Source organism: Cydia strobilella, chromosome 9, assembly GCF_947568885.1.
Source record: "Cydia strobilella chromosome 9, ilCydStro3.1, whole genome shotgun sequence".
Classification (NCBI taxonomy): Eukaryota; Metazoa; Arthropoda; class Insecta; order Lepidoptera; family Tortricidae; genus Cydia; species Cydia strobilella.
Window position 1 is genome coordinate 7,187,223 of NC_086049.1, and position 13,254 is coordinate 7,200,476.

General features: G+C 37.7%; 2 protein-coding genes across 3 annotated transcripts; both read left to right on the forward strand.

Annotated features, from left to right (window-relative positions):
• The first annotated feature begins 202 nt into the window (after positions 1-202).
• Positions 203-1,457, forward strand: LOC134743885 (26S proteasome non-ATPase regulatory subunit 10-like). 2 transcript variants are annotated; one of them, XM_063677516.1, is made up of 4 exons: positions 203-291; positions 588-833; positions 995-1,164; positions 1,298-1,457. In XM_063677516.1, the coding sequence occupies exons 1-4, from the start codon at positions 229-231 to the stop codon at positions 1,446-1,448; spliced, it is 630 nt and encodes a 209-aa protein (XP_063533586.1). In that variant the 5' UTR covers positions 203-228; the 3' UTR covers positions 1,449-1,457. The 2 variants fall into 2 exon arrangements, with proteins under 2 accessions (XP_063533586.1, XP_063533585.1); XM_063677515.1 differs by lacking the exon at positions 203-291 and adding an exon at positions 302-503.
• An 837-nt stretch (positions 1,458-2,294) lies between these two features.
• LOC134744153 (diacylglycerol kinase epsilon) lies at positions 2,295-13,241 on the forward strand. The gene is made up of 12 exons (XM_063677857.1): positions 2,295-2,581; positions 2,670-2,832; positions 2,994-3,109; positions 3,677-3,800; positions 4,468-4,541; positions 6,559-6,693; positions 7,084-7,223; positions 8,104-8,275; positions 8,563-8,731; positions 9,967-10,022; positions 11,663-11,752; positions 12,977-13,241. The coding sequence occupies exons 1-12, from the start codon at positions 2,384-2,386 to the stop codon at positions 13,097-13,099; spliced, it is 1,560 nt and encodes a 519-aa protein (XP_063533927.1). The 5' UTR covers positions 2,295-2,383; the 3' UTR covers positions 13,100-13,241.
• Positions 13,242-13,254: the final 13 nt, after the last annotated feature.

The window sequence follows — 13,254 nt, forward strand, 5'->3', positions numbered from 1 at the left end:
CTGTCCACAGACCTAAAATTTATGCTTAGTGAAACTGTCGAACTGTTGACTGCTGTCAAACTGCTGTTGTCAGTTGACCGTCAACATTTTTTTTTTATAATTTTGAGGCACGAAACACGGTCTTCAGCCAAGTGTAGCAAATTCTAGACGTAATTTTCAGCTTCTAAATGAATAACTTAAACAGTTTGGTTTAATTTTGACAATTATGACAACGCATGACTATCAAAAATGAAACTAACCAAAACTAACCATTGGATTGAATGGATTGATGTTAGTGTTACGAATAAGCTGGTAATATATTTTCTTTGCGAATAAGTAGTTAAGTAAGTATTACTCAAAACAACTGTACAAAACTTGTTGTTGTTTGTACAAAATACTTGGGTAATACTAATATTCATACAATGTCGATTGGATCAGTATACGAAACCGCTTACAAAGGTGATTTCAATCAAGTTAAAGTTAAAATTGATCAAGATGCAACCTTAATAACAACTACGGATTCGGTAATTATGAAATAACTCAAATAAGTTACGTTAAATACAGATTTTGGCTTGACTAAATGAAATGGCTGATAATTTGTTTTACAGAATAATCGCCTCATCATTCATTGGGCAGCTCTGGGTGGAAATGAGAATTTGGTTGATTTTATTATACGCTCAGGAAGTCCTATTGATCCATGGGATGACACTAGCTCTACTCCTCTGATACTAGCGGCGTCAGCGGGAAAGTTTGAGGTTGTTCAGCTACTTATTGGTAAAAAAGCCGATGTCAATCATAAGACAGGCCGGGGTCAGACTTCATTACACTATGCTTGTTCTAAGGGCCATAAAGATGTAAGTATATGATCATAAGTAGCTTTAGAATAGAAACAACAATGGACACAAGGATTTTTTTTTCATAGAGCATAGAAATTGATAAAATCTTGAGCTATTACTTACTGTTCATCTATAACTTAAATAGCTAAGTGCTAATAATTAAAGCATAATTTTTCTAGATAGCAAAGTTGCTGTTAGAGGCGGGAGCCAATGTAAATGAGGCAGATGTGTTGCATGTTACACCCCTTCATAGAGCAGCATCTCTGGGCAGGAACAACATAGTTGAGCTGCTGTTAAGTCAACCAGAAATAAAAGTAAATCTGGAAGATTCTACAGGCTGTACGCCTTTGTAAGTAATTTAATCAAAACAATATTGTCAAACTGAGGAACTTGCTTTTTGGAAGTTAGTAAAAATGAATAATGCCTAATCTAAGTAAGATTAGGCATTATTTATTTTTGTGTAACCATTTTTTTTTTTTCAGACATTTAGCATGTGAAGAAGACAGAGAATCAGCTGCAATAATGTTGGTTAAGGCAGGAGCTGCTTTAGATATTATGAATAAGGAAAAGAAAACCCCACTTGACCTTTGTTCAATTAAGCTCAGACATACTTTAATATCTCTTGTGGAATAAAACATTTTTTTTAAGAAACATGTTTTTTTTCTGGACTTTTACCTATCCACAAAATTGATGAAATACAATTATTAATTGCATTTGGGAATTACAAATTCTTATACTAGTGGAAGTGAAAAAAATGTTACATACTTCTTGAATTCCCATGTGTTCAAAACGGATTACTCACATATTTTAAATCGATTATCATTCAACATGTTTCAATCCATTTCTAGTACCGTAAACAGAAGTAACACCTGCAGTCAATGCAATACCCGGGTTGTAAATTAAATAATATATGCAATAAAAAACATAATGACATGGCCATTTTTAATATGTTTGAATCTCATTGGAGATGCTTCATGTAAAACAGCAAATATAAGACTAATAATGAACCCCTTACCTCTTGAATTGATGATCTTATTTGACTACCACCTAGAATTTGATAATGCTCAAATATAAGACGTGAAACATCTATATAGTCACGCTTTAGTTAACTTTCATCAATATCATAGTAGCTATCAATTATTTTGGTTTGATTCAGTTTATTTTAATCGTTTTTGTTAGAAAATTGACAACACGTTCAACTTTCAAACTACGCGCCACCCAAAAATCATCCAAAACTATCAAGGACGGAAGTTTAAAACCATATTTGGAACAGTGTTGCAGCTGTCAAATTGAAATACGTTCAGTAGCACTAGCATCTAGTAACGTTATAATTTTTATACTTATGACATATGAATCATTGAACACTGTCGTATAACACAAGGACATAAGGTTTATATTCTAATAACTTGGATTTTGTTAAAAAAACTAGCTAAACGCGCAGCGACAAGATATAATATTTTCATGTCGTTTTGTCGTTACTTTTGTGATTGATTGATTTTTTTTCGGGCTTTCCCAAAATTTAATTATAAATCTTATTTATGTTCGTGTAAAAGTTAAAAAACGTTGTTATGGAAACGTTACACATTTTAAATGACGTTATATTCAATCATTATTTTTTAATTGGTGGTTTATTCTTGAGTTATTTGGTTTACCGAATACTTCACGCACTTTTTGGTGATAATAATTACTTACAAACCAAATATAGGTCTCGAGGTCATACGTGGAGAAGCATACAATGTAACAAGTCCATTCCTTATAACATTTATGTAAGAGACATCTATTTCAAACAATATTTTCTACATGTTTTTTGTTGAAGTTTCAAGTGTTACTTGACTTTTTGTTTCGATGTTGTAGTGTACAGTATGTGGTAAGTTGATGCTGCCTCTAGTAGGGCTTTTCTGCGAGTGCTGCGGTGTGAGCGCGTGCAAGAGGTGTCGCCGCGTTGTTGATAAAAAGTTTAGGTGTAAACAATTTACTTGGCCAGTTGACAAACAGTTCCACCATCATTGGGTTCACAGTAAGTAATCCTACTTAAATAATTCAAAATAGTTTTAGAGCATGCATAAGCTTGTGTTTAGTTTGCTATTGTTGTGGTAAATAATAATCACAACATAAAACATAAATTATGACAAAAGTTCACATTTCATTGACCTTTATATAACATGAACGTTTTTGCAGTTGGTAATAGTAGAGCAGAACATTCCGACAACAATGATGACACTATCCGCAAATATTATTGCTGCTGGTGCCAGAGGACGAAGCTATGCCATGATAGTGCTTTCAATGACTCCGAGGTTTGATTGATTTTTTGCAATGTATGAATATAGAACATTACGATACAAGTGCGAAAAATAGAAAATCCGCAACGAGTGGCGATAAATTAAAACACGACCAAAGCGAGTGTTTTAAATTGACACGAGTTGCGAATTACCTATTCGCACATGTATTGTACACGTTTTACATATGGCCCTTTAAATTTTCGACATAGTTACGTTATGTGCTAATTATTGCACTAGTGCGGTAAAGTAACACCATATGTACTGTAAAATAGACATGATCGATGAGTATGTTTACATACAGGCATGTCTATTGATAAATACTCAGTCATGGTGTGTGTAAGCTTGATTAAAGCGAGGTTTAGACTAGCAAGAACTGGCATGCAATTTACGTTACATTGCCGACTACTAAGGTAAACTGCATTCAAAAGTTTGATCAGATACCGCAATGTAACGTAAATTGCATGCAAGTTCTTGCTAGTCTAAACCTCGCTTAAGATTTAGGTATTGCTTGAGCAAGGTTTCTATGTGGATTTGCAGTATATTATTGATAGATACAAATTAACATAATCTTATTTGTTCTAGCAATGTGATTTCCAGAAGTATCGTAACATAATGATTCCACCAGCTTGTGTGCAAGTTGAGAATGGAGTTGTAACTGGCATAAAGCCGCCTACATATCCAGATTGGGAACCACTCTTCATTTTTGGTACTTAAGATAAGATAAGATTTCATTTATTGTCAAAACTGTGTACAGTGAGATCGCATGTCAATGTGTGTACAGTCAGCAGCAGAAGTTGCAAAGCAGGCGAGGTGTTCAAAATTACCTTGACACACTTTTATTCTCTTAACAATAAAGTCGTGTCAACATCATTTCAAAATGTGTTCAAACACCTGGCCCGCTTAGCAACTTCTGCTGCTGACTGTACTTACTTTTCATTATCTAGTTATGTATCCTACTTGACTGAATTGCCCCCTCCCTAAAATATTTTTCATATTTTAACTTAGGTGCTAAATTATATATATTATGCTGACCTGAAATATGAACATTTATTTTGTTTTTCTATGCAAATAAAACAAATTCTATTTTTTCTTTAATATATGACATCTATTACAGTTTTTAATTTATATATAGTAGTGTGACTACTTAAAAAAAAAAAAAAACAAAATATTTAATAAAATAATTTGATTTGTTCCCAAACTTGTTCAATTTCTATGCATTTAATACTATTTTTAAAGAGCTTGTTACTTTCTTTAAAACTGTTTTACTATTACTATACCTTTATTTCAGGCAGATTATTGACCACACAATTATGTTCAATGTAATACATATTTTTAATAGTGTGATTAAAACGGACACTCAATTGTAATTACAGCTAATCGTAAATCCGGAAGCAATAGAAGTGATGAAGTGCTATCACTTTTTAGAGGGCTATTGAATCCCATTCAGGTAATATGTTATTAAATTTACCTACATCAAAACAATAAAATAAATAGTGTCAAAGTATTGACTTATATCAAAGAGGATATAATAGAATAGAGCGGTACTGTCATAGTAAATTTTGTAGCCCCAGTAAATTCGCTGTCATCTATAGACACACGATTAAAACTAAAAATGAAGATGTATAAAAATACGATAAAATGTATTTATATATGGATAAATGATGTTTTTTATTTGCATCAATTATTTTTATATGATTTTGACCCATGTTCTTTCACTGATACCTAATATGCGTTAAAATTGTTAAATAACAAACGAAACCGTCAACGCCATCTATCCGAGAGTAGGCCAAAGGTAGTGGCGCCATCTGATCGAGAATCAATTTTCCTTGATTTTCGAGGCACGTTTTTTACTTAGTCTGTATCCATCTATTACGGAGTTATATCTATCTTTGGTTATATTATAAAGATGGCCTTACGGGCACTAAAAATGGTGCTAGTTCAGTGGTGTCACTCACGAAAGTCACGAATTCGAGCCAATTGTGCAGTCTAATAGTTGCGTTAGACTGCACAATTGGCTCGAATTCGCGACCAATCGCGTGTTGAGAACTCATCAACCAATCGCGTTGTGGCGATAAACTGCACAATTAGCTCGGATTCTTGTGCGTGGCAATAAGAATGGTGCCAGTACAGCGGGTACTGGCACCATTCTTAGTGCCCGTAAGGCCCGTCTTTACGAAGTAAATATATAAGTCAATGTGTCAAAGTCATTTCACAACATCGAGGGCCTGTAATTGAACAGTATTTTGATTTCAAATTAAGATGCATGAAAGCATTTGTGTATTGTAGATAAAAAAAAAGCAAATTATCTAGTCAATTAGGTGAACTGATAGGCAGGTATTAGGCCGCTCGCCCACGGCGACTTTTTGTAGCGATGCTGTCGCGCGTTCGCATGGATACAGTCGCGATGCGGTCGCTAGCTGTGTGCCCTCGCCAACATAACACGATTCAGTCGCGCTTCTGTCGCGATGCAAATGCGATACCGTCGCGATGCAAACGCGATACCGTCGTGCTTTTGGCTCGATGCTAACGCGATACCGTCGCGCTTCTGTCGCGATGCAAACGCGATTCAGTAACTGTATCGATGCAAACACGGTCGCGCGTTTGCTTCGATATAGTCGCGATGCTGTAGCGCGTTAGTAGCGTATTGGCATCGCTTCTGTAGCGCGTTGCGCGACTAACGCGCGTTAGAAGCGATGCTGTAGCGCGTTGGCATCGCTTCTGTAGCGCGTTGCAAATGCGACTAACACGCGTTAGTAACGATGCTGTCGCGCGTTTCGTAAACGTGCGACAGCATCGCTACAAAAAGTCGCCGTGGGCGAGCGGCCTAAAACAGACCAAATGAACTTAGTTTAGCTTCCACATGTCAGTCTTTCTTTATGGCATATAAGTTTCATTTTGCCTGGCATGTATGAACAGTTTATTATACGTACAGTATTTGTTACACCTATAGTATGACTCAATTAGGCTATACTATTAACTCTAATATACTATCATTAAAGTACACTAAGTACAGCTTTAAGTCTAATAAGGTTTCGAGTGTCGACGATGCTGGTACCTACATTGTGCACATGCACTCTTGTGACACTTGGTTTTAGGATGCAGCTGTGGCCCTTCACATCTTGATCGCCAATGCCTGCTATTGAGTTACATAGTATAGTAATGGCATTGTTAATAAAGTGTAGATACTATTCCGAGTTTTACAGGGTGTTTCGTCTAAATAGGGTGTTGAGGATATATCAAAAACTATAAAAGTTTGCTGACCTCTGATCTAGCCAAATCCATACAAACATTATAAATGCGAAAGTGTGTCTGTCTGCCTGTTTGTTACCCCTTCACGCTTAAACCGCTGAACTGGCTTGGACAATATTTGAATTGGAGATAGTTTGGGCCCCAAGAAAAGATATATGGTATAGTTTTTATCAATCATCATCATCATCTAGTTAATAATAAATGTACCTAATCAGGTGGTGGACATGGCCGAGACAGCGCCGGAGAGCGTGGTGCGGTGGATGCCGCCACGAGCGCGAGTTCTCGTAGCCGGCGGCGACGGCACCGTTGCCTGGGCGCTCAACGTGCTGCATGCGGCGCCACATGTCAAGGTAAGGAATATCAATGTAGAGGAACTAGTAGAAAATCAGACATGGCTGAGATGGCGCTGGAGAACTAGGTGCGGAAGAGGCAAAGGCCGCCGTTCGCTCGAACCTTGTGTATATGTACTCGGGACACATCTTGCTAGAGCCAAAGGAATATGAAACTTCCAAACTCTAATTTTATTCCGAACGGGAGCGTCAACGGTCGCGAACACTCTTGAGCCGTTGCCACCACGACTGGGTGTGCCACAATAGAAGGGAAGATGGTATTGGTCCAGACGGCATTGGTGCGGTGGTTGCCGGATTGCTCTGGCTCGCGGCTCGCGTATTTTCGTGATTCTATAAAGTTTATATTGTTCCTTCTCCAATGTGTAAGTTTTTATATTAATTTTCTTTCAGGCATCAGTGGCCATATTGCCAATGGGCACCGGCAACGACCTCTCCCGGGTGCTGGGTTGGGGGGCCGGTCTCGCCTCGCATTTAGACGCGCAGGCCATCATCAACGACGTACAACACGCTGAAGAACAGCTCCTAGACAGGTAACATTTGGAATAATTATATTAGGTATCATATTAGCAAAGTTACTGTGACAATGCCGAAAACCCATCTTGCTAGGTGAAATTTGCAACTGGAACCATCAATTTATGAACCACCTACATACAGGTTGGGCCAGTGATAAATGCATTTAAAAAAAATTCATAAATATTCAATTTTATGTTTTTAAATAAAAATTATAATTAGAATTTGGGATAAAGAAATAAATTTTACGTTTTAAAAATTAAGTCATCAAGATGTCGTCCGTAGCGGTTGCAGCACTCTTCCAGTCTTGCTTGTAAATTTTGAAAGACTTTCGTTAAAAGTTGCGGAGATATTGATTGGATTTCTTGACGAATATTCTCCTTTAATTCTGCTGTGGTTGTCGGATTATTGGAGTACACTACTCTTCAAGTAACCCCACAAAAAGAAGTCTGCCGAAGTTAAGTCAGGGCTCCTGGGAGGCCAAGCAATCACCTCGCTTTCAAAATTTACAAGCAAGACTGGAAGAGTGCCGCAACCGCTACGGACGACATCTTGATGATTTAATTTTTAAAACGTAAAATTTAATTCTTTATCCCAAATTCTAATTATAATTTTTATTTAAAAACATAAAAATTGATTATTTAATAAAAAAAATTTAATTGTTCAAAACATTCAAAATTACGACTAGTCTTGGACCCCCTGCAAATTTAACATTGGCCACTACCGAAAAAAAAAGCGGTGTAGATATCTTTTCATTGGCCTACATATTTGTATTTGCAGATATCTCGACCTGTAGTTACAAATGTGATATAGCTCTTAAACTGTTGACGATTGGAGTATTTATGTAACGTACGCCGTTAAAAATAAAGGAAAGCCAAACAAGATGTTTTTCCTACGCAGGTGGAAGATCACAATAAAACCCACACGCGGACGCTTACGCAGCCGAGGCCGCGAGCGCATCATGTACGCATACAACTACGCGAGCATCGGTGTGGACGCGCAGGTCGCGCTGGACTTCCACCGCGCGCGCTCGCAGTTCCTCTACAGATACGGCAGCCGGATGCTCAACTACGTGAGTATTTCACACGATACCTGTGAACATGTTTCCTCCTTTATCTTCAAGAAACTCCTTTATCTTCAAAGATTAGCTCGTACAAATCATTTTGATCGTGTCTTCCACGTAGAAACTTCTGCTGCCGACTGCTTATGGCAGGGCCGCCATGTGATGTGGTAGTGTTCGTAAAACGAGACAGCCATTTGGTTATGTACGAATACCTGTAGGCACGATACGAGGATGCCACGCATATGTATCCTATAATATTTATTTATTTATTTGTTATGTAATGGCGTTTTGTACAGATGGCCTACGTGTTAATGGGCGCCGGGCGCGCCCTGGACAGCCGATGCGACGGGCTGGAGCAGCGCCTGCGCGTGAGCCTGGACGCGCGCGAGCCGCTCGCTCTCCCGCCCATACAGGCGCTCGTGGCGCTCAACATCCCCTCCTGGGGCGCCGGCGTGCAGCTCTGGAGTGAGACTAACCTAACATTATCAGCATTAGCTTAACTATTACCATAGAGTAACTTATACTAGAGCGGTACTGTCATAGTAAATTTTGTAACCCCAGTAAATTCACTGCCATCTGTCGACACATTTTAAAACTAAAAATGAAGATTTATAAAAATACGATAAAATGTATTTAAATATAGATAAATTATTTTTTTATTTGCATTAATTATTTTTATGATTTTGACCCATGTTCTTTCACTGATATGCGTTAAAATTGTTAAATATCAAACGAAACCGTCAACGCCATCTATACGACAGTAAACCAAAACTAGTAGCGCCCTCTAAACGAGAATCAAATTTTCTTGATTTTCGAGGCACGTTTTTTCCTTAGACTGTATCCATCTATTACGGAGTTATATCTATCTTTGCTATTACTTTAGAAAACTCTTTCGAGAACTATGAATACACAAAAACTTGTCAAAATAGGAATATACCCATTTCAATCCAAATGGATACCCGTTACATAGCGATAAATATTTATTTAGGAAGACACAATGGCGTTGGCAACTGTCGAAGGTTTGCATAGATGGCGCCATCATAGCTTGCCCCTTTTTCTATGAGATTTGGCTTAAAAAATTGACACAATTCTTATTTACAGGGCAAGCTATGCTGGCGCCATTTGCTAAGTACTTCGACCGGCCAACTCCATTGGCTGTTTACGACGATTTCCAAACAGTGGCGACCACCTACCAATTACCCTATTTAGTGTTGCTTCAAATCAAAAAATAAAACACTTTATTGATTTTACGTCAAATCGCTGACATACATGTCATCGACACAAAATGTGTTAAAGTTTACAAACTTTAATGCCTCCTCTACACTATCGGCGACGATCGTTGATAGTATCATCGTCTATCATCGGCAAGACCATCGTGCAAGCATCTACATGATCGCCTGTACAACGCAACCACCCGGCGATTCCCTTTGATACGTACCCAAAAAGCCGACAACTCACGGGTCGCAGACAATGACTGGCGGGAACTGCCGAGTATTCCCTCTACACTATCGTGAACGCCAGTCATCGTCTATCATAGTAGAGTCACTTTCCAAAAAACTATTTGCAATATTTATCGCCGGGTATTGTGAATTGCTTATGCGTACATAGTCAACCGAGTCAACGTACCTAATACATAAACGTATTAAGCTGTTTTTATTTTGTATTCTGCTTCTGAATGTAATATTTTATAATGTTTGCAGATATGGGGAATGAAGGAGATGTAGAAGAACAAAGTATTAGCGATGGAAAAATTGAGGTAAGTTTTAAGATTATACACAATTGGGTAGGTAAAGTTTTTTGAAGATAGGTAAATTATATTTTTATCCGATAGTATTCGTCATAACGATCACGGAAATGCAGCTCTTTTATTTTTATTTCGTATTATTTATTAAATATATTTTTTTAAGTGACCGAGATGACGTTTGTGAAATTTAATAGCAGATCAGGCACTAATGCCTGTGCACGTGATTTAATTGATGAGATAGAGAAAAAAACGATGTCAACTGTCAGTGTCACTTAGCTGTCATTGCCGAAAAATGTTAATAACAAAATGTTTAAACTTTAATGTATGTATTTCACGAAAATGTTTAAGAGGGCCTTTGCTCCTCTAATTTCGGCGGCATTGTGCTTATCACTGTTATGATAATAATTTTTCCCCTCACTAGCACGGAAAGCCGTCTTTTATCCTTTAAAACAAGCGGGGAAAAACGCATTTTATCCACTAGTGGGGAAAGTAATTTGACCTTGGATGGAGCGTGTTTAAGTAGCTTTTGACAGATAACAAAACGTAAAACGTCATAATAATGGTTCGTTCGATATTAATTATCATTAAATAAATGGTTCGAGAATTTAATAAAAATTACCAAATTTAGTTTTATTTAATGATTTTAAGTCATAAACCTTAAATTCCATAAGAAACATTTGTTTTTTTAAATGATATTGAATGTAATTCTGAACGCACAAGTTGAGTCGATGCAATTTCAAAACGCATCGTCAGAAATGTCAACATTGTCAACAAAAAAATTTTCACCGACTCCGACACGTAAAAATACACAACTTCCCGAGTTTTCTGTTATAATATCGTATTATCGTAAACAAATGAGTGATTCCCGTGATGAAGATGATCTAACGCCTGTGGATGTTGCACTTTCCTCGCTATAGTGAGGGGAAAAGTTTTGTGTTATACACGGGTGCAAATGTATTTTACTTCTCGTGTGTTAAAATACAACTTTGCACCCTTGTATAACAAATAACTATAAAATCATAACTAGGTCCATGTGGGGCAAGTTTGTAGAATCTGCTCGCATAAACTCGTTCATCCTTCTTGCAAAACTAAGTCCAAGGGTCAGCGCAGGGGTCGGGTCGTCGTAAGGGAAGAAAACGTTGTCCAATAAGCAGTGCCAATAAGTTGTCAATGGTAGATTCAATCTTTGTCCAAATACTCGCAGATGTCGTGGGGAATCAGAAGTCCTTGGGTCGTGCTGAGGTCGTCAAAAATCTCAATGATAACCATATGATAACACTAAATCGCAAGGTAACAGAAAGGGTTGGGCCGGTATGTCTGTTATTTTTCGGCAATGACACTGGCAGTTGACATCGTTTCGTTTTTCGTTTCTCATCAATTAAATCACGTGCACAGGCATTAGTGCCTGATCAGCCTGATCTGCTATTAAATTTCACAAACGTCATCTTGGTCACTTAAAAATTTTTTTTAATAAATAACGCGAAATAAATAAATAAAAGCTGCATTTCCGTGATCGTTATGACGAATACTATCGGATAAAAATATAATTTGCCTATCTTCAAAAAACTTTACCTACCGAATAGCAGTTTTATTTATTTATTTGCAAATTGGAGTTCAAACTGAAAATAAAATGTAATCATGTATTTTGACAGGTTGTTGGCATATCGTCGTCATTCCACATAGCGAGGCTGCAGTGCGGGTTAGCGGAGCCCTATCGCTTTGCACAAGCTTCGCAAATAAAGGTAAGAAGACATTAGACAATTTCTTGTAAATAAGTAGGTAACTATGCCAAAAGATATCACCGTAAGCACCTACTACTCAATCTTATAGGGAGCGTGCTTGGACTGTAAATGTCAAGATAGTTTTCGATTTAGGCCACAAGATGGCAGACCTGTACCTATTTGTTTGGCATCTCCGAATTTATGCAATGGGGTTGGCAACTGTCAAAGGTTTGCAGAGATGGCGCCATCATAGCTTGCCCCTTTTTCTATGAGATTTGGCTTAAAGGGCTGGCATCCAGGGCATTAAAAAAAACTAAAATTTTACACAATTCTAGGGATTGACAGGGCAAGCTATGCTGGCGCCCCCTGCTAATTATTTCGACCGGCCAACCCCATAGCCATGGAGACTATATAAAGGAGCCAAATCTCTATATATGAAAAATGTCCATCAAAAAACTGTAATTAGGCGGCGCCACCATACACCGAAATACTACCAAAAACAACCTACGTAATTTGGTCGGGTTATTTGTTGCCTTATATGGTTCATGTTATACTCATGTCCCAGAGCCTAACTAGCGCCACCGCACAGTGGATCGAAATGCCAAAAAAATGGACATTCGCATTATTTTTTTAAAACCCTATTTTAAAACATGCTTTTCGGTTGAAAATGATGTAAGGAATAAAAAATGTTATATGTTTTTTTCCAAAATAACGCTTTATTAAAGCAGAAAAAAATAAAATTGTTTTTTTTTTTGGATGAAACTGAAAAATAGGTATCTTATTATAAGAAAACCATTACCGATCCCGCTTTCTAACCTTTAGAATATTATTCTCCTACTTAAAAACAGTAGAAAATAGTAAACAGCTTATCTTGGTAGGTGCCCGTTTTTTTTATAGTCCAGTCAAGTCAGTAAAAAAACAACATTTTTCTTAGTGTTTTATTTTTTTATTTTCAATAGTTTAATGGTATATAAATGATAATTTAGTGTAAATACGACATATTTTTGACATTTTTATAACTATGACAAAGAAAAAATAATTTTATACTTACGAGAAAATTATGAAAATTTTAAATATAAGCAAACATGAACGTAAACTTGTGAGATTGTGTATTCATAGATTATACAAAAATATTGTATGGTTACCGTTTGTACAATAAAACTTCACGGTTGATATCAAAATTAGCATAATAATTTGAGATATTAGGCACTACAATAATGGCAATATAATGAGGAGTTGTTGCAGATCGAGCTGGAGGGATGTTGCGCGATGCAAGTGGACGGGGAGCCGTGGGTGCAGCGCCCGGCCACCGTGCTGGTGGAGCCGGCCGGGCAGGGCCGCGTGCTGCGCAAGCCCCAAGCCGAGTAGACTGGTAGTTGGTAGAGTAAGGTGCTGGAGGGATGTTGCGCGATGCAAGTGGACGGGGAGCCGTGGGTGCAGCGCCCGGCCACCGTGCTGGTGGAGCCGGCCGGGCAGGGCCGCGTGCTGCGCAAGCCCCAAGCCGAGTAGACTGGTAGTTGGTA